Below are 22,877 nucleotides of genomic sequence, written 5' to 3'. Positions count from 1 at the left end.
ATGTTTTGAGATCCACCTTGAGTAGGCACACATAGAAAGGAACTGAGATTGACCTTTTTCCAAAAGCCAGGAAGAAGGGCTCTGGCTCAATAGCACATGAACTGAATCTTGCCAACAAGGACAGGAGGAAGTGGATGCTTCTCCAGTTAAGCCTTAAGATGACTGTGTCCCAAGGTAACATCTTGATTCATGCCTGAAAGAGACTCTAAAACGAGGGTCTAATAAGTACTGCCAGGATTCCTGATCTATAGAAATTAGTATTATAAATGTTGATGTTTAAAAAAAGCAGAAAGGGAGGGATAAAAGGAACAAGAGAACTCCAAAATATCCAGCAAACACTAAACAAGATGGCATTAGTAAAGCCTTACATATCAATAATTACTCTATATGTAAATAGATTGAATTCTTCAATAAAAAAGACACAGTGACTGACTGAATGGATTAAAGTTACTACTATGAACAACTTTATGAAAATACATTGGATAGCCTTGAAGAAGTGGATACATTCCTGGAAACATACAACTTACCAAGAGTGAATCCTGAAGAAAGAAAAAATATAAACAGATCAATAACAAGTAAGGTGATTGGAATCAGTAATCAAAAACCTCCCAATCCACCAGGACCAGATGGTTTTACTAGTAAATTCTACTAAAGAAAAATTAATGCCAATCCTTCTCAAACTTTTCCAAAAAATTGAAGATGAGGGAAAACTCACACTCATTCTATGAGGCCAGTATTGCCCTGATAACAAAGCCAGATGATGACAGTATGAGGAAATAAATGGAATCCCTTATGAACATAGATGCAAAGATTATCAGTAAGGTATTAACAAACTGAATTCAACAGTACATTAAAAAGACGTACACTCTGATCAAGAGGGATTTATCTGTGGAATTTAAGCATTATTCAACATACACAAATCAATAAATGTAATACACCACATTAGTAGAATGAAAGGTCAAAATCATAACCTCTCAATAGATGCAAGTAGAGCATTTAACAGAATATAACATTGCTTCATGATAAGAATCCTCAACAAATGGATACATAGAAGGAATATATCTCATTACAATAAAACCATATATGACAAACGCACACCAAATATCATACCTAACAGTGAAAGGTTGATAGCTTTTCCTCTGAGATAAGAAGAAACATAAGGGTGCCAACTCTTACCACTCCTACTCAATATAGTACTGGAAGTCCTAGCTAGAGCAATTGGGTAAGATAAGAAAAGAAAAGCCATGCAAATCAGAAAGGAAGAAGTAAAACTGACTTTATTTGCAGATTATATAATTTTATACAATAAAATCCTAAAACTCAACCAAAAACTCTTAGAACTCTTAACAAATTCAATAAGGTTGCAGGATATAAAATCAACACACAGGAATCAGTTACGTTTTTACATACTAACAATCTGAAAAAAGAAGTAATCTCATTCAAAGTATATCAGGATATTAAAATACTTAGGAATAAATGTAACCAAGGAAGTGAAAGATCTGATCTTATCAACCATAAGGCTTGATAAAAAAAGTTGAAGATGACACAAATAGATGGAAAGATAATCCATGTCCATGGATTGGAAGAATTACTTTTGTGAAAATTGTTCACAGTACTCAAATCCTTCTGTAGATTCAATACAATCCCTATCAACATTCCAGGTACTTTTCATAGAAATAGAAAAGAACAATCCTAAAATTTTATGGAATCACAAAAGACTCCAAATAGCCAAAGCAACCCTGAGAAAGAACAAAGCTGGAGGCATTGTACTTCCTGATTTCAGACTATACTCCAAGGCTATAATTATCTCAAAAGAATATACTACAAGCATAAAAGTAGACCTGTAGATGAATGAAACAGATTGAGAGCCCAGAAATAAACTCCTGTATAGATAATATTTGGAAAGGGAGCCAAGAATACTCAATGGGGAAAAGATAGTCTTTTCAATAAATGGTTTTAGGAAATCTGATAACCACATGCAGAAAAATGAAATTAGAGCCCTGTCTTATACCACTCATAAAAATTAACTAGAAATGAATTAAAGACTTAAACATAAGACCTGAAACTGTAAACCTCCTAGGAGAAAACATAGGGAAAATCTCCTTGACATTGGTCTTGGCAATGATTGTTTTGGTTATGACACCAAAGCACAAGTAACAAAGGCAAAAACAAATAAGTAGGGCTGGAACTTCTGTACAACAAAAGAAATATTCAACAAAATGAAAAGACAACACATGGAAAGGGAGGAAATATTTGCATATCATATATCTGATAAGTGGTCAATATCCAAAATCTATAAAAAAAATCATATGGGGCATCTGAGTGGCTCAGTCAGTTGAGCATCTGGCTTCCTCTCAGGTCAAGGTCTCAAGGCTTGTGAGTTCGAGCCCTGTGTCAGGCTCTGTGCTGACAGCTCAGAGCCTGGAGCCTGCTTCAGATTCTGTGTCCCTCTCTCGCTCTGCTCCTTCCTAGCTCATGCTCTGTCTCTCTCTCGCTCTCAATAATAAATAAAATATTGTTTTTAAATCATATGACTTGGGGCACCTGGTGGCTCGATTGGTAACCCAGATCATGATCTTGTGGTTTGTGAATTACAGTTCTGAATTGGGCTTGCTGCAATCAGCACAGTGCCCACTTTGGATCCTCTGTCCCTCTCTCTTTGCCTCTCTCTCTCTGAAAAATAAACAAACATTAAAAAAACTCATATGACTCAATAACAACAAAACCCCCGATATTTTAAATAATATTTTTATAATATTAAGAAGTGGGCAGAGTAACTGAATAGACATTTTGCAAAGAAGGCATACAAATGGACAATAGCTATATGAAAAGATGCTCAGTGCTGCTAATCATGCAAATCAAAACCACAATGAGATATCACTTCACACCTATTAGAATGGCTATCATCAAAAAGACCGGAGATAACAAGTATTGGCAAGGATGTCGAGAAAAGGGAACCTAAATGCAATATTGATAGAAATGTAAATGTATACAGCCGCTATGGAAAACAGTATTGAGATTCCTCAATGTTGAACACCGAATTACCATATGATCCAGTAATCCTATTTCTGGGTGTATATCAAAAGAAAATGTAAACAGGATCTCGAAAGAAATATATACATAGCACAGTGATATATTAGGCAGCTATTAAAAAGAAGGAAGTCCTGCCATTTGTGACATGTATGGGCCTTGAGGGCATTATACTAAGTGAAATAAGACAGAGGGAGACAAATATTGTATGGTATCTTTTACATGTCAACTCTAAAAAAACTGAACTCATAGAAAGTAGAATGATGGTTACCAGGAGGTGGGGGCTGAGGGAATTAGGGAGTTTTTGGTCAAAGGGCATAAACTTCCAGTTAGAAGATGAATAAGTTCTGGGTATCTAATGCATAGCATTGTGATTATAATTAACAGTATTGTATTGTCTACTTGAAAATTGCTAAAAGAGTGCATCTGAAATGTTCTTACCATAAAAAAGAAGTGGTATCATGTGATGTGACAGAGGTGAGCAGCTAATGCTATGGTGGTAATCATATTACAATGTATAAGTGTATCAAATCAAGTTGTACTTAAAATGACACAATGTTATATGTCAATTATCTCTATAAAGCTGAAAAACAGACCTAATAAATAAATGTTAAAACATAAAAAGAGAAAGAAACAGCAGACAGATGAAGGAAAAGAAAGAAGAGGGGGAGAAACACACATGCATATTGCATAGAAATACAAACACATAGACTAGTAACAGTTGTCACCATATATCTGAAAACAGCTCTATGTATAGACTCTCAGCACATGAACTTCATGGACCGTAAACAAGTTACTCTCTAAAGTAAGGCCAAGTCAACTTGATTTTACCCACAGAATGACATGAGCACTTATGGAAAGTCATCTAAGCCTCACATATCAAGTTTTTTGTCCTCTATTGTGTTTTTATTTCAGCTAACTTTTGTAGTTGTTAATGTACAATACTAGAATATTGAGTTTTAAAACTATACTAGTAGTGAGAATGTTGAACATGCTAAAAAGTGGCATCAAATTTTTACAGAAAAAAGGTAGAGATTATTGTGGTAAATATAATTATTAATCGAAAATGATAAGAATAAACATCTCAACAGAAAGAATAATTGTGAAGGAAAAAGAATAATTTGAGCAAAACATGAATAGATCTATGCCTAAGGTATAAGAAAAAAATATGTCTGGGGTGAAGATATTTTCTCTGAATTGTCTGATTAAAAATATCTATGTACATATATATGAACAATATAAAAGAGCTAGGTGTATTGGGGCTTACATTTACCATACAAATACAAACATCATCAAGAAGACAATAAACTTCATATTAAAAAAAAGAAAACATAAAATTATAATTCAAATGAGGAGCTATCTATCTGACTCCAAAGACTGGCACTAACAAGCTATTAGACATGAAGATGCTACTTAATCTCTCTGAGCTTAAAGTTCATCATGCATTAAATGAGGATAATTATACCCAGGTAAGAGTATTTTCAATGATTCACGTGAAGTCCTTGGCTTGTGGGCATATGAGAGTTTTTCAATAAGTAGAAGCTATCATTTGAAAATATCTTCTAGTCTCTAATCCTAATAATGAGTTACTAAAATCAGAATAGGCAAGTGGACATTTCACCATACCTGGCACCTAGTAAGGTATGAAGTAATGTTAGTTTTTTTGCCTTGTTTTTACTTATTATATTAATTTGAATAGGAAATGCATAAAATTCAGTTTCATAAAGAAATAAAAGATTAATTATTAAGTATTTGCTTATTCTTACATAATGAATGACTAAATTCTCATTAATTTGCTTTTTAGAATAGTCAGTTTCTACTTCAGAAATGAATTTCCCAGTAGCATATTTGATTGGAGGGAGGTATTGACTTTTCATTTCTATTAGGATGATTTTGTAAAAGTATACCAAAAAAGTGTTTAAATAAGGACAAAAATATATACATAAGTGGAATATAGGAAAACTCCTACTCATGACTCTTAAGGATGAGCAAGGATGACCAGACAAAACAGTGATCCATCATCACAATAATTCATGAATGTACCTCAGCTAAGGAAAGCAGGTAATACATAATACATCGTTAAAAGTGTACAGAATAAGGTACTTTGGGCGGAGTCAAGCATTCTCATGATAGTTAGATGAAGATTTTTGGTTGTAGGCTAAACTGATAGTCTACTGAGTTCTGGAATGAGGGAGGCACATCTATCAAATCTTTAGAATCCCTTGACTTGATTGTTTCATCTTTCATTTTAACATGATATTATTTATATTGGATTACCCAGAATGAAAATGTTTTGGTTATTTCTTTTTACAACTAAATAAATGTTTGCTGAATAAGAAAGTTAAAAAATGTTAATGCTATAAGATATGAAGTTTAGGGTAATTTGTTCCACAGTGATAAAAAACTAATCCACCTACTTTAGCTTTAATACACAGTAGGTATTTGAATATAGTAATTTTTTAATTAGAAGACAAAATGCTTTCAATATAGAAGAAACCATCTGATTTAACAGATAATACTTCATAAAAATCCATTTAAAAAACAAACTTCAAAGATTACAAAGCAGATCCAATATGATTCATTTTCAGAAACCAATTTCAAGGTACTCAATACAAGGTGTGTTGCCATTTTTCATTAGGAATTTTGGATGCCACTAAGATAACATTTTTAGCATTTAAAAATTTTGAAATAATATATTACTTATTGGAGTAAGGATACACCAGAACTAATATATACATAATGTACACTCTTCCCTATTACAGCATATGATTATATTTCAGACTCAGATTTACACCTGTGTGACTCTGGAAGTTAATTTTTGAAATCATATATTGCAGAAGCAAAATCAAACTTGATATTACATATTTATTTAGAGAAGAACCAATATTAATCTAGTGGTTGTACATTCACAAGTTAGTGCTGGGTAGCCTTATAAAAAGACAGGTGTTTATGTACACTACATTTTTCAGTGCATCTTAGTAATCAAACTAGTCACCTTCAGGAATGGAATTATTAAGAATTGCTCAAAGCCCTTCCTCTATGCAATAATTTATAAAATATCTACAATGACACTTCAAACACCTATTTCATATTTCAGGACTCTTATCTTGGTTTCATGGCTTAAATTCCTCCAGAATAGAATAAAAATAAACCTTCATATTTCATTAACAAAATAAAAACTTAATGGTCTGGTAATTTGCCTTGATCCCTCAACTCATGATTTTATTATCTATTACTAAATGATCATTTATTACCAAATATTCAGCCAATGGTATGGCATAGAAAATTTACATTAATAGTAAATGTGAGTTTTGGGCTGGTGGTAAGATGGCAGAGTAGGAGGACCCTAAGTCTACCTCATCCCATGATAAGAGTAGATAACACTCACATAAGTGTAAATAACCTAGACAATGGCCAAAGACTGGAAGAACAAACTCCAAAACTAAATGTAGAGAAGAAGCCTCACTGAAGAGGGTAGGAAGAGCAGAGTCTTGATGGGAGCTAAATGGACTGTGAGCCTATCCATGGCGGGGAGGAACCTGAGGGCATGGAGAAGGGAGAGAAACAGACTATCACACCAGGGAGCCCACATGGGAAAAACAAACCCCCATAATTTTGGCTTTGAAAACCAGAGGGGCCAAATTAGAAGAGTTCTTACAGCCAGTGGGACTTAAAACCTGGAATTTAAAAATTCAGCAGGCTCAGCTCTGGGAGAGCCAGAAGGTCAAGAGGAAGCTGAGTCCCTGCCCTTAAAGAGACGGCACAAAAAACAGCTTGTGGAGATATAGCATAGAAGCAATAGTTTGAAGAGTGCCTGGAACATATGGGAGGGGAAATAATTTATATCTCAGAGCAAGTGCTGGAGGGGCCAACATTATCGGTAGACTCTTCCAGGAACAAAGGAGCTGGCAGGTGCAATTTCCCTTCCCTGGTCCCAGCATAAACAGGGCCTCCAACCAGAACCAACACAACACTGACACTCATTACCTAATTAATGACGCTGTGGCCCCATACCCCTCACACATTGGCAGATCCACCCCTTCCAGCCAAGCCTGCTTTAGTCTAAATGCTGCATGTCCCCTCCCCCAGAGAATTTCCTCAAACCTTACTAACACTGGGCCTCCCCCAAAAAGTTGAAGATCCACCCCTTGGCTAGAGGCCAGCCAGGGCAGTGCTGCAGGCCTGGCAGTGTGCAGGTAGCCCCAATGGGGGCCAGTACTACACTGAGTGACTCTGCCTCTGGGGAGAGGGGAAAGATAACACACAAATGTCAGACTGTGGCCCTAGCAGCAGGCTGGGGGCAGACTGCTGGTCTGACTGCAGGCCACACCCATCAGTGAAAGCTTCTCAGGGGGCAATACAGGGAAAGCATCTGAAGTTGGGTACTACTGTGTCTATAGCAAGCTACTGGTCTGACTACACTTAAGCCCAAGGTGGCCACAGACTGACCCACTAACACCACAGGGACCAAACATTGCCCACAACAGGCAAAGAGAGACATTGCAGACAATTGGACTGAAGGGAAAAGTCATCAGAACACAACAGCAGGGCACACACAACACACATAGGAGGCACTCCTTGAAGGACCAAGTCCTAGGGAACAGGGTCACTACGCTGCAGAGCACTATAGGACCACTTCTTTGTAAGACCACTACTTAAAAATTTTTTTTAAAGTTTATTTAGAGAGAGAGAGTACTAGTTGGGAAGAGACAGATGTATAGAGAGAATTCCAAGCAGGCTCCATACTGTCAGTGCAGAGCCTGATGTGGGGCTTGAACTCTCAGACTGTGAGATCATGACCTGAGCCAAAATCCAAAGTCAGACACTTAACTGACTGAGGCACCCAGGTGTCCCCATAAGGCCACTATAAAGAGCAGAAGACATATCTGCTTTCCTAACATACAGAAATACAGAGTTAGACAAAATGAGGAGACAGAGGAATATGTCACAAATGAAAGACCAGGACAAAATCACAACAGAAGACCTAAATGAAATGGAGATAAGTAAGATGTCTAAAGGAGAATTTAAAGTAATGATCATAATTATACTCACTGGGCTTCATAAAAGAGTATAGGACCTCAGTGAGACCCTTAACAAAGAGGTAAAAAAGAACCGGAGAACAGATTAAGTGAAATTTAAAATACACCTGATGGAATGAAAAGTAGACTAGAAAGGGAAGAATGAGTCAGTGATCTGGAGGACAGTGTAATGGAAAGTAATCAACCTAGCAGGTGAGAGAACAAACATTATGCAAAATGAGAATAGACTTAGGGAACTCAGTGACACCATCAAGTGTAATAACGTTTACAATATAGGGATTCCAGAAGAAAGAGAGAAAAGGGGGGCAGAAAATTTATTTGAAGAAATAATAGCTGAAAACATCCTAAATTTGAGAAGGAAAATAGAAATGCGGATCCAGGAGGCATAGAGATAACCCAACAAAATCAACCCAAGGAAGTGCACATTAAGACACATTAAGACACACCAAAGAGTAGTGATAAAGACAGAATTTTTAAAGCACCAAGAGAAAAGAAAACAGTTATATACAAGGAGAACCCCATAAGGCTATCAGTAGATTTTTCAGCAGAAAGTTTACAGGCCAGAAGGAATGATATATTGAAAGTGCTGAAAGGAAAAAAATATGCAGTCAAGAATATTCTATCCAGCAAGGCTGTCATTCAGAATACAAGAAGAGATAAAGAGTTTCCCAGATAAAAGTTAAAGGAGTTTGTGGCCATTCAACTAGCCCTACAAGAAATATTAAAGGGGATTCATTGAGTGGAAAGGAAAGAACACAAGTAAGACTAAGAAAAGTAAGAAGCACAAAAGCAGTAAAAAGTATATCTGTGAAAATCAGTCAAGGGATTCACAAAATAAAAGGATGTATTATACCATATATCTAAAATGTGGGGAGGACAGGAGTAAAGAATGAGTTCAAACTTAAGTGAACATAGATTAATACAGACTGCTAAATGCAGAAGATATTATATACAAATCTAATGGTAACCGCAAATCAAAAACCAGTAACAGATATGCAAAAAATAGAGATAAAAGAATCCAAGTATGTCACTAAATAGAGCCAACTTATTGTGAGAGAAGAGAATAAGGAAACAGAGAAGTCACAAAACAAGTAACAAACTGGCAATATATACATATCTATCAATAATTATTTTGAATGTAAATGGACTAAAAACTGCACTGCAGAGCACTATAGGACCACTTCTTTCAAAGATAGGCAAAACCTATCTATACGCTGCCTAAAAAATTCATTTCAGACTTAAAAACATATGTAGATTGAAAGTGAGTGGATGAAGAAACATTTACCATGAAGTGGATGTCAAAAGAAAGCCAGGGTAATAATACTTATATCAGACAAAATAGAGTTTAAAACAAAGACTGTTAAAAGAGACAAGGAACAGTATATAATCATAAAGGGAACAACCCAACAAGAAGATTTAACAATTGGAAGTATTTATGCACCCAACGTGCAAGCACTCAAATACATAAAGCAGTTAATAACAAACATAAAGGAACTAATTGATAGTAATACAATAGTAGTAGGGAACTTTAATGCCCAATTACATCAATGGATGGGTCATCCATATAGAAAGTCACAAAGGAACAGTGGCTTTGAATGACACATTCGACCAGATGGATTTAACAGATATAATTAATAATTAATCCTGAATCCAGCTGAGCTGCCTAGACTCTTGGCTCAGCCTTGCCAACAACAGACATGGACATGCCATCCCAAATCCAAAACAGGTGAAAAAATGTATTTTCTGAAAAGGTACTATGGAATTGGGATAATGTTGCTCCTGCAGAGTTGCCTGTAAACTGAACGAGAATTAGCTCAAGTGAAAATAAATGTTCTGCTTAATGGATAGGATAGGGAGCTACCCATTGCAATCTACCTGCCAGTGACAAGGGTCAATAATAATTTTAGGAACAATAGGACACCTTGGGCAAGAGCTAATTTGTAGCTAACTTCACACTGATGAGTTTCTTAAGGGCATTCTTATGCTGCACTAGCCTGGATCCATATATAGGCAATTACTTATTTGTTTTCAGGGTGTTTGATGTGTCAGGGATGCTATAGGTTTTGTATGCACATCAACAACATTGTTCAATGTCAATGTATTCTAGAGATTTTGTGAATGTCCACCAAATTAATTTTTCTTTTTAAAAAATATTTATTTATTTATTTTGAGGTGGGGGGCAGCAAAAGAGAGCCTACTCAGGCAGGCTCCATGCACACCACAGAGTCTGATGTGGAGCTCAATCTCATTAAACGTGAGATCATTACCTGAGCAGAAATCAAGAGTCAGATGCTTAACTGACTGGGCCATCCAGGTGCCCCTAGTTTTTCAATTCTATTAGAAATATCAGAAGATTGACTGTACAGGAATTTGACCAGTTCAATGCTAGTCACATTTCTCCACCCACTAGAATGCCAGATAAGTCAGCTAAAAATTAGAATGCCAGGTAAGTCAGCACAGACAAGTAATAGAGGTCTATAAGGATTAGGCCTGATGTTAACTATAGAGTCCAGGTAAATTCCATGAGTACTGTCTTTAGTTCTGCCCCCTTGATTAGGTTCCTTCACTCTCCTCTAAGAGTATATGCCAAGAGGCTGGGTGTAGTATATCTGCCACCTTAGCTGTTTGGAAGTGAGGGTGGTGGAGCCATCCATAAGTTATGTAGCAGTCAGAGAAGAATGCCTCATAAGAGGTAAGGTTCCAGGATCATGAGATGATGAGATGAGAGATGAACTTTATCTGTCAATACAATAGCACTCTCATTTCCCATCTAACTTTATGGTTTTTCAAGTAGGACACAATCCTATTCCACTTAGATATTTTGGTTTGCAGAAGGACTTGGTGAAATTTATGAACCATATGGTTCAACTAAAGTCAAATAAGCACCTAGCAATAGAAGTTCAAACTGAATATACATACACTATGGCAGAATTAGGGAAGCTATAATTTATACCTTCTCAAAGACCTGCTAAAAATGATGCCACCACATCATCAAAGAATAACACAGGGACAGTCATATCATGATCTGGTCATTCGGAGCCCAAAGGATTGGAGACAGTAATTAGCCACTTACTGTAGGAAGAATTCTAAAGATGTCCCTCCAAAATAGAGATGTGCTCTATTCAGTTAGACAGTAATCTAGGTATTCCCGCGAAGGGACTTTGCAGATGTAATTAATATTGCTAATCAGTGTATATATTAAGATAGAGAAATTATCCTGGGCACATTTTGTAATTCTAAGGTAACCAATAAAAGAAAAAATTGAAAACTACATAGTTGTCATGCCAATAAAGGAAGAAAATGGAATAACAAAGAATGATAAATTCAAAAAATGCCAAGAAAGGTGAGAAAAACGTATAAAAGGGGCAAGGCAAGTGGAAAGTCAGTCAATAGGAAGATATTACAATCCAACTATATTAATGATTTTTAATATCATTGGAAATAAATATAAATTGAATTATGTACTTATTCTTTAAAATTAGTTGAAATATTTTAAGACCTAGGACATGATAATTTTGTTAATGTTTCATGAGTGGTTGAGAAGAATATGTGTTCTCTACAGTTGATTTAGAATTGTATGAACGTTTAATGGGTCAAATTTATCTGAGTCATTTAATTCTATTAAAAATTTTTTAAAAGTTTGTCTGAATTTTGACCTATCCATAATTATAAAGTGTGTTTAAATTTCCACCTCTGATTATGCTTTTGCCAATTTTCCCCTATATTCCTATAATTTTGTTGATATATTTTTAGGATATTTAGTTGTATAAATACAAGTTTAGAATCAAATTGAAAATTTTTTTATTATTTTGGCATCTTCCCTCACCTTGCATCATGTAATATTAATATTGTCTCAAAATTTGATTCTGGGTTATTAGAAATATACTTTGTTACTGTTTCATTTGGTCAATTTTTCTTACATTTATTTATTTATTTTTTAAATGTTTTACCATGTATTTAGATTTGTATATTTTAAGACTTTAATACATTTTTGGGGGGAGGGACAGAAAATGATCAGTGAGGACTTTATGGTAATAATGCTGTATTTGGTTTTCTCCTCATAATCAAGTTTATGGTACACTACACGAGTGGTGTTTACCAGGATCTAAACTCCCCCTGTGAGATTAATAAGGTGAATCATGGTCTTTCTGTTAATAAAACTTGCTCTGATTGACAGAAGGGGGTTGTATTCTGATTGATTCTTAATGCTGGTGATGGAAGCCAGGGAATTATAATGTAGACATGCGTCCCAAAACCAATATGACTACATATAAAGTGTTGTGATGGACACTTGATTAACTGGCAGGACCCGTTTATTTGGGATGTTCTGGTCTTGCTGTCCAGTGTGTACTGAAAATCTATTCTGGTGCTGCAGGGCAGACACACAGAGGGCACAGGACGCATTATTTCATTCATGCATATTCTGATTATTTCATTCCAGATTTCTGTATGGAAATGTGGGTCTTTTCAATTGACTCAAGGGTATGCATGAGCACTCTCTCTGAGCCATTTCTCCTGTTGACTCCTGTGATGCCATATTTTTTCTGATCTTTCTCCTGCATCTTGGTCTTCTCCTTTGGGTCTCCTGTATAGGTTCAGTCTTCTTTCAGTTGCTAGAAGTTGTTTCATCATTAGTCACCGCAGGTTGGTTGAGAGTTGATGGTGGGTCTGGAGGTGGCTTAGGAGCTATTGTTGGTCCTTCCAGGGAGGCATCTCCAGTGCAGAAGCCCTAGGAATGGCTGTCAAGTGACTTGCATTCTTTCCTTAGGGCTTAGCTCTAGCTCCTCTCAAGTTATCAGGGGGCAGTCACTTTGTAGTCCTCATTTACTCCAGGTGGCAGAGCAGTTTCTGACCATGCCACCCTCTGAATATTATAACACCGGTGTGATGGATGGTATGTTGTTTTAAGAGCTCTGTTCCTGGACTGAAGCACTTGCTCTCCTGGACTTGCCCTTGGCTGAACTGAATCTCCTCATTCACACTCTTGTGAGCTCTGGGACAGCTCACATCCAATGACGGGTAATTTTGGATTATGAAGGTCCAGCCTCCTTGCTTCAACTCAGGACAGCAACGCAGGGCCATCCCATATCTCCCTGTGGGACCAGACAAAGCCTTTGCTTCAACTGTATCACATTTCTTCTTCTACTCAGTTCTGCATAGCTTATGCCCCCTTTCCTAACATGTGTCAATACTGAGAACAGTTCCCAGTAAAGCTCCTGCAACACACAACTCCGTCTCAGAGTCTGCTTTCCTGGGAAACTAGCCTATGAGTTTCTCACACCCAGTTAGTATGAGCAGAAGGTAGCTGCACTGGGGGACCTTCCCCAGTCCCCTGTTTTAAATTGCTATATATAAATTTATATACATAAACAAAATTTACATTTTCCTTACAAGCACTTTACTATCTGGCTATCACTTCTTTTTCTTTTTCTTTTTTCTTTTTAAAAGACAAACTTAAATCCAAGCTAGTTAACATAGAGTGTAATAATAATTTCAGGAATAGAATTTAGTGATCCATCACTTACATGTAACAACCAATGCTCATGCCCCTTACCCCTTTAGTTCTTCCCAACACCCACCCAACACCCTGCCATCAACCCTCAGTTTGTACTCTGTATTTAACATTTCTTATGGTTTGTCCCCCATCTCTGTTTTTATATTAGTTTTGCTTCCCTTCCCTCATGTTCATCTGTTTTGTATCTTAAAGTCCACATATGAGTCAAATCATATGATTTCTGACTGACTTATTTCACTTAGCATGATACCCTCTAGTTCCATTCACATTGTTGCAAATGGCAAGATTTCATTCTTTTTGATTGTCAAGTAGTAGTCCATTGTATATATAAGCCACATCTTCTTTATCCATTCATCAGTCGATGGACATTTGAGATTTTTCTATACTCTGGCTATTGTCAATAGAGCTGCTATAAACATTGGGGTGCATGTGCCCCTTCGAAACAGTACTCCTGTATCCTTTGAATAAATACCTAGTAGTGCAATTGCTGGGTCATAGGGTAGTTCTATTTTTAAGTTTCTGAGGAACCTCCATACTGTTTTCGAGTGGCTGCACCAGTTTGCATTCCCACCAGCAGTGCTAAAGAGATCCTCTTTCTCCACATCCTTGCCAACATCTGTTGTTTCCTAAGTGGTTTATTTTAGCCATTCTGACAGATGTGAGGTGGTATCTCATTGTGGTTTTGATTTGTATTTCCCTGATGATCAGTGATGCTGAGCGTCTTTTCATGTGTCTGTTTGCCATCTGGATGTCTTCTTTGGAGAAGTGTATATTCATGCCTTTTGCCCATTTCTTCACTGGATTATTTGTTTTTTGAGGGTTGATAAGTTCTTTTTAGATTTTGGATACTAACCCTTTATCTGATATGTCATTGCAAATATCTTTTCCCATTCCATCGATTGCCTTTTAGTTTTGCTGATTGTTTCCTTCACTGTGCAAAAGGTTTTTGTTTTGTTTTGTTTTGTTTTGTTTTAATCTTGATGAGGTCCCAATAGTTAATCTTTGCTTTTGTTTCCCTTGCCTCTGTCAAGGGACATGTCAAGTAAAAAGTTGCTGTGGTTGATGTCAAAGAGGTTGTTGCCTATTTTCTCCTCTAGGATTTTGATGGATTTCTGTCTTACATTTAGGTCTTTTATCCATTTTGAGTTTATTTTTTTGTGTATGGTGTAAGAAAGTGGTCCAGGTTCATTCTTCTGCATGTCACTGTCCAGTTTTTCCAGCACCACTTGCTGAAGAGACTGTCTTTATTCCATTTGATATTCTTTTCTGCTTTGTCAAAGATCAGTTGGCTATACGTTTGTGGGTCCATTTCTGGGTTCTCTATTCTGTTCCACTGATCTGAGTGTCTGTTCTTGTACCAGTACCATACTGTCTTGATGATTACAGCTTTGTATATAGCTTGAAGTCCGGAATTGTGATGCCTCCAGCTTTGGTTTTCTTTTTCAAGATTGCTTTGGCTATTCGGGTCTTTCGTGATTCCATACAAATGTTAGGGTTAGTTTGTTCTAGCTCTGTGAAGATTGCTGGTGTTATTTTGATAGGTGTTGCATTGAATATGTAGACTGCTTTGGGTAGTATTGACATTTTAATAATATTTGTTCTTCCTATCCAGGAACATGGATATTTTTCCATTTTTTTGGTGTCTTCTTCAATTTCTTTCATAAGCTTTCTATAGTTTCCAGTGTATAGATTTTTCACCTCTTTGTTTAGATTCATTCCTAGGTATTTCATGTTTTTCGGTGCAATTGTAAATGGGATTGATTCCTTGATTTCTCTTTCTGTTGCTTCATTATTGGTGTATAGGAATGCAAACAATTTCTGTGCATTGATTTTACATCCTGTGACTTTGTGGAATTCATGTATCAGTTGTAGCAGTTTTTTGGAGGACTCTTTTGGGTTTTGAATATAGAGTATCATGTCATCTGTGAGAGTGAAAGTTTGACTTCCTCCTGGCAGATTTGGGTGCCTTTTATTTCTTTGTGTTGTCTGACTGCTGAGGTTAAGACTTCCAACGTTATGTTGAGTAACAGTGGTGACGGTGGACATTTGGTTACTATTACTTCTGATGTCATTTAACAGTATCTCCTATTTCCCTTATCATTTCTTTATGTCAAAACTTCCTTGAACTTACATACTTATGAATAAATTTTAAATTGTGTCCTGAATAATAATTCCAAGTTCCTTTCAGCCCACACTTTAATAACCTACTGATTTCATCAATCCAGTAAGTCTCTTAATGTCAATTTCTTGTTCCTTGATGAATGATCTGTTTTTTCCTCTTGTAGATTTCAGAATTTTCTCTTGTTGTCATTTTAAATTTCAGATTTGTTTTTCCTTCAATGCCCAGTTGTTAATATATGGGTTCTTTCTAAGCTCATTCTTTTATTTTTTAAATCGAGAGAAACTTTTCTATTATCCCTTTTAATATTTCCTTCTAACTTTTTAAATGCTATTATCTGGATAGTGACAGTTCTACTTCTATTCTTCTTATCTCAATTTTATTTTTGTATTTTCTACTTTTCAATTCTTTCTTATTCTTTTCTAGGAGAGTTTGTCAATCTGATAGTACAAGTTCCTAATTCATTAAAGGGTATATATCCATTCTGCTATTATTCCATCTATTGTGACTTTATTTCTGGGCCACTTGGTATTTGTTACTGTTATATTCTGCAAATAACTTACTTTAGTTTTGGGGACAGCCAAACAATTTCAAATCAAATTTATAATCATTATTTTGGCATTTATTAAAGCAATATTATAGTTAATGTGGGGTGTGGCTGTATTTTAATGTTTTTACTATGATGTGGGCTAGGATCTGTGAAGAAAAGAATGCCTATAGACTTCAAAAATCAAACTATTCTTGCTCCTTATAAAGGCAGAATGCAATAATGTCTAATTAAAGTAGTAAAAACTAGGGGCACAGGATTACACAGAGTGTAGCAATAATAATTTGGGATATTAAAGATGATTGGAAGAGACTGAGGAGGGATTGTATGAGGTCTGCATTCAACAGCTGTTCCATAATGGCTTATCCAACGAACTTAAATTTATAAAAGTCACAGTGTTTGCAGCAGTTTTTGCAAATACAAGCATTTTGCCTGTTTGGATGATATGTAAATATAATAATAGAGGACTGTTTGTTATCAGTAACTTGAGCATTTTTATGTTTGCTCTTTCTCCTCACTGTAACTAGAAATTACTTCAGAAGTCGTTGGACTAAGTACAAGATATAAACAAAAGCCTTACCAGGCACCACCGTAATCTGGGAATTGAAAATTTCACAGCCTTTCCTTCCTTAATAAACCCAATGTGTGTGGGTCTTGACAGTCTACCTTGAGCCCTCCCCGGTCTGCCCGCTCGCTGCACGTTACCATTACCGACCTAGCTATGCCACCTCCAGGGGCACGGGGAGAGCGAGAGCCCCCAGTCGACCTCTCCCTTGAGCTCCTCCCTGAGGCGCCGCCTGCGCTTCCCCGGAGGCGCCCTGCGCGAGCTGGGCCTCCACCTTCCTCAACGCTTCAACTGCTGTTACACCGCCAGCCGGGCTCCAAGACAGCGGAGCCATGTTCCTTCTTCTGGTCCTTCTCACCCGACTTGGAGAGCTGCACGCAGACCCCCGTAAGTCTAGATACTTGTTCCCCCTCGCCATCAGCCCCCGGAGGGACTGTGTTCGCTTAGGGGGCTGTCATTTTTGGTCCAGGCCCCAGACCCAGACCTTATCCCAGCCCCGCACTCTCCCTACCCACTTTCTTTTTGCCCCTCGCTTGGGAGCCTGTGGCCAAGAAAGCAGAGGCAGACTCCAGGCAGAAAATCTTTTCAAGTCTCTGGGTATTCTTTATGTAAAACGGACACAAATGGAATAAGGGGTCTTCCACGTACAAAATTTTGCTATTCTAGAAATAGTCGCATCGCCATAAAGAAGCTATTTGTCAATGATGTTCTGATTTGGTGACTGCTGTCCTTCACCTGCTTCACTGAAAATTGCAGGTCACTCTTGAATTCAGTATTATCTTTCCTCTGCAAAAAATAGAGAAACAAATGTGGAATTGGATATGGACAATGTAGGATTACAGGTATATCAAAATAACTTTGCTTATTTTTGTTTTAGATCCCGATAAAACATTTCTGGAAACCACAATTCCTGAAAAGATTTCATCATCTGATGCAAAAACAGATCCAGAAAATAATGTAATTGAGAAATATTTTTATATCATAAATTGGGCTAAGTTGCCTTTAATATTAAGACCAGAGTTGCTGAATGGAGGCAGGAACTCAGTTCTTGGAGGCAGAGCTAATGGCTGGAGCAGGGTTCACAACAAGGAACATTTTGAAGTGTATGAATGTGTGTGACTTTATATGTGTGTGTGTGTGTTTCTGTGGAAGATGAAGGATTTTAAGGGTGGGATCTACCATGGCCAGGGCCAGGGAGAAGCTGGCAAAGTGCCTGACTCAGGCAGAAAATGTAAGGGAATGGCAAAAAACAGATTCCTCCAGGACCGGGATTAAGGTAAAGTGAGGGAGGTGAGTCAGGGTCAGATTCTGTCTTGATTTAAAACTTTGATAACTTGTTCATCATGATTTTTTTTTTGCACTAATTTTGATGTCTTAAATATTGCATTGAAGTAGTTTTTTGTTTGTTTGTTATTGAGTTTTCTGGTCCCCCAGTGCTAGTCCTAGCCCAGGTGATTTCCTCCAGTTTATTTGCCTCAGGTTTCAGAGTCAGTGAGACTGAAAGGTGATCTGGTAATTAGCCTATAGATGGCTTATATAGCAATTAGCACATAGGTTTAACAGTCTGAGCTTGGATATTGGTACATACTCCTCTAATTCCTCAGGAAAATCTGTTTCTCACATGGTTCCTTCTATACTATAGGATAATCTAATACTAGTCATAATTGTGGTCTCCAAATTTATTTTTATCTTTTAGTGGTTTTTTGAAAACCTTCCCTCTGTTTCACATGAGGATACACTGTATCAGGTTTCTCCCTCCCCCATTTCACCCAGTTCTCTGAAGGTAGCCTCTCCTCCCATGTACTCTTTACATTTTCTTTCTTTAGTAACTAGGTTTGTTTTTTCTTTTCTTTTTTTTTTTTTTACCACTCAGTCCCCAGCCCCTACCCACCAAGCGAATTCTTAGCTATGCAAGGTATATGAGTGCTACTCCAGCTTTTTTTTTTTTCTGATTGGAAAGAAGGGGTTCCATTGGACTTTTTGTTTAATTTACTTTTTCCTGAAATGAATAATACCAACCCTCTCTATTACTTATCACTGAGAAGTCTTTGATATTGTCAATATCAATATCAAAGACAATAGTTGACTTGTCCAATATCTAGCATTTAAAAAAATATTTAATAAAATGGAATTTCAGTGTGTTTCTTTTGACGATAACAGTTTTAAAAGCTTCCTTTTAATATTTTTGCAACAGTAAACTATTCCTAATGTGGGGTGTGATTGTATTTTAATATATTCAGTATAATATGAGGTAGGATCTGCAAAAGTAAGAATGCCTAGAAGACACATAGAGTGCTCCCAGATTTAAGAAATACGAACATGGGGGTACTCAATTAATTTTGAATGTTTCTAATTGCCTATGCATATGTATATAAAGATAAAAAAACATTTCATGGGGCATACTATATAATTATAAATACTAAAAGTTATTTTTTGTTTATCTGAAACAAATTTTAAGTATTTTTGACTAATAAAAGAGGTGGAACTGAAATTAAAATATTTATTTGGGCTCTCAGAATTGCAATTCAGGAAGCACAGATTCCATAGCAACCCAAATTGTGTTCCCCCAGGCAACAAAAGGAAGACAAAAGGGGGTGCTTGTATAGTTGTTTACAAAGAATTTTAAGCAATGTTGACGGAAAACTAATCTTGTCTGAATATAATTAGTTGCTAAGACTATCACTAAGAAAAATCTCTTCCTGTAATGAGTGTTTGGGCTGAGTTGTTGGAATATTTGCAGTTTGGCCCGATTCACAGGTTTGGCCTAGTCAAAAGTTCACACCATGTGAAGACACGCCTGAGTTTCATTTTCTTAATGGCCTCCTGGATCCATTTTAAAACCCCTTGACATAAATGACTCCATTTTATTTCATCTTTCTCAGTATCTAAATTATTTATATACCTTTTTCTTAAATTGTATTTCCCTGATGATTTGACTTGCCTTAGCAGTAGTTCCTTGTTCTGAAGAATTTGCTTCTAAAATGATTTGCAGTTATTCCATTTAATTGTAACATAGTTTCTGCAGTTGGTCGCATCCAATTTATTTCATTCTTTTTCCCAGTGAACATTTGTTGGTAAACACACACACACACACACACACACACACACACACACTGGAGATTAGCATTGTGAAGTTAACAACTCTAATCATTGCTCTTGTTAGCTTGCGTTTGCATTCTTTAAAATGTCTATTGACAAAACCAGAATATTGTCACTGAATTTTATTATCTTCTCCAACATTGCACATGATGCTTCCATTTCTTCCCATACTGGAAAACTATTTAGTAGTATCCAGATAAAAGAACAGAATTCTTCAAGGTATTAAAACTCTTTCAAAAGATAGAGCAAGTACCATATTAATTATCCACTTCAAGTTGGAATTTATTTTCTTGTTCATAAGGCATGTTTTCCCCTTTAGGAACATACTTGACAACAGAGGGATACCTTTTGTTCGTATAATTTATTTATTTTTTAAATTTACATCCAAGTTAGTTAGCATATAGTGCAACAATGATTTCAGGAGTAGATTCCTTAATGCCTCTTACACATTTAGCCCATCACCCCTCCCACAACCTCTCCAGTAACCCTCTCTTTGTCCTCTATATTTAAGAGTCTCTTATGTTTTGTCCCCCTCCCTGTTTTATATTATTTTTGCTTCCCTTTCCTCATGTTCATCTGTTTTGTATCTTAAAGTCCTCATGTGAGTGAAGTCATATGATATTTGTTTTTCTCTAATTTCTCTTAGCATAATACCCTCTAGTTCCATCCACGTAGTTGCAAATGGCAAGATTTCATTCTTTTTGATTGCTGAGTAATATTCCATTATATATATATATATATATATATATATATATATATATATATATATATATATATCACTTCTTCTGTATCCATTCATCTGTTGATGAACATTTGGGCTCTTTCCATACTTTGGCTATTGTTGATAGTGCTGTTATAAACATTGGGGTGCATGTGCGCCTTCAAAGCAGCATACCTGTATCCCTTGGATAACTACCTAGCAGTGCAATTGCTGGGTTGTAGGATAGTTCTATTTTTAATATTTTGAAGAACCTCCATACTGTTTTCCAGAGTGGCTGCACCAGTTTTCATTCCCACAAGCAGTGCAAAAGAGATCCTCTTTCTCTGCATTCTCACCAACATCTGTTGTTTCCTGAGTTGTTAATTTTAGCCATTCTGACAGGTGTGAGGTTCTGGTTTGGATTTGTATTTCCCTGATGGTGAATGGTGCTGAGCATTTTTTCATGTATCAGTTGGCCATCTGGATGTCTTCTTTGGAGAAGTGTCTATTCATGTCTTTTACCCATTTCTTCACTGGATCATTTGTTTTTTGGGTGTTGAGTTGGATAAGTTCTTTATAGATTTTGGATACGAACCCTTTATCTGATACGTCATTTGCAAATATCTTCCCCTATTCCATTGGTTGCCTTTTAGTTTTGCTGATTGTTTCCTTCACAGTGAAGAAGCGTTTTATTTTGATGAGGTCCCAATAGTTAATTTTTGCTTTTGTTTCCCCTGCCTCTGGAGACATATTGAGTAAGAAGCTGCTGTGGCCAAAGTCAAAGAGGGTTTTGCCTCTAGGATCTTGATGCTTCCTGTCTTACGTTTAGGTCTTTCATCATTTTGAGTTTATTTTTTGTGTATGGTGTAAGAAAGTGGTCCAGGTTCATTTTTCTGCATGTCGCTGTCCAGTTTTCCCAGCACCACTTGCTGATGAGACTGTCTTTATTCCATTTGATATTCTTTCTTGCTTTGTCAAAGATTAGTTGGCCATACGTTTGTGGGTCCATTTCTGGGTTCTGTATTCTGTTCCATTGATCTGCGTGTCTGTTTTTATGCCAGTACCATACTGTCATGATGATTACAGTTTGTAATACAACTTGAAGTCTGGGATTGTGATGCCTCCAGCTTTGGTTTTCTTTTTCAAGATTGCTTGGGTGTTTGGGGTCTTTTGTGGTTCCATACAAATGTTAGGGCTGTTTGTTCTAGCTCTGTGAAGAATGCTGGTGTTATTTTGATAGGTATTTCATTGAATATGTAGATTGCTTTGGGTAGTATTGACATCTTAATAATATTTGTTCTTCCTATTCAGGAGCATGGAATATTTTTTCATTTTTTTGGTGTCTTCTTCAATTTCTTTCATAAGCTTTCTATAGTGTATAGATTTTTCACCTCTTTGTTTAGATTCATTCCTAGGTATTTCATGTTTTTCGGTGCAATTGTAAATGGGATCGATTCCTTGATTTCTCTTTCTGTTGCTTCATTATTGGTGTATAGGAATGCAAACAATTTCTGTGCATTGATTTTATATCCTGTGACTTTGTGGAATTCATGTATCAGTTGTAGCAGTTTTTTGGAGGAACCTTTTGGGTTTTTCCTCATAGAGTATTATGTCATCCATGAGAGTGAAAGTTTGGCTTCCTCCTGGCAGATTTGGGTGCCTTTTATTTCTTTGTGTTGTCTGATTGCTGAGGCTAAGACTTCCACTATGTTGAATAACAGTGGCGAGAATGGACATCCCTGTCTTGTTCCTGATTTTAGGGGGAAAGCTCTCAGTTTTTCCCCATTGAGAATGATATTAGTGGTGAGTCTTTCGTACATGGCTTTTATGATCTTGAGATACTATCCTTCCATACCTACTTTCTTGAGGGACTTTATCAAGAAAGGATGCTGTATTTTGTCCAATGCTTTCTCTGCATCTATTGAGAGGATCATGTGATTTTTGGCCTTTCTTTTATTGATGTGATGTATCACACTGATTGTTTTATGGATATTGAATCAGCCCTGCATCTCACGCATAAATCACACTTGGTCGTGGTGAATAATATTTTTAATGTATTGTTGGATCTGGTTGGCTAGCATCTTGTTAAGGATTTTTGCATCCATTTTCTCCAGGGAAATTGGTCTGTAGTTCTCCTTTTTAGTGGGGTCTTTGTGTGGTTTTGAAATCAAGGTAATACTGGCTTCACAGAAAGTGTTTGGAAGTATTCCTTTTTTTTTTTTTTTTTGGAATAGCCTCAAGAGAATAGGTGTTAACTCTCTTT

The 22,877-nt window shown here is 36.6% G+C and overlaps 1 protein-coding gene across 2 annotated transcripts in view; it reads left to right on the top strand.

Moving 5' to 3' along the window:
- Window positions 1-17,045: 17,045 nt before the first annotated feature.
- Window positions 17,046-22,877, top strand: part of LOC101097969 (disintegrin and metalloproteinase domain-containing protein 5-like) — a 128,542-nt gene continuing 122,710 nt past the window's right edge. The window contains exons 1-2 of one of the 2 annotated variants that reach the window (XM_006930748.5): window positions 17,046-17,202; window positions 17,693-17,772. In XM_006930748.5, coding sequence (XP_006930810.3) covers window positions 17,148-17,202; window positions 17,693-17,772 — 135 coding nt within the window. In that variant the 5' untranslated portion in view covers window positions 17,046-17,147. Of the gene's footprint in view, window positions 17,203-17,692; window positions 17,773-22,877 lie in introns of those variants that run through there. The other variant, XM_019828533.3, reaches the window with a different exon arrangement.

This window comes from Felis catus, chromosome B1, assembly GCF_018350175.1.
Source record: "Felis catus isolate Fca126 chromosome B1, F.catus_Fca126_mat1.0, whole genome shotgun sequence".
Taxonomy (NCBI): Eukaryota; Metazoa; Chordata; class Mammalia; order Carnivora; family Felidae; genus Felis; species Felis catus.
The sequence above is the reverse complement of the archived record's forward strand: the minus strand, read 5'-3'. Positions and strand labels throughout refer to the sequence as shown.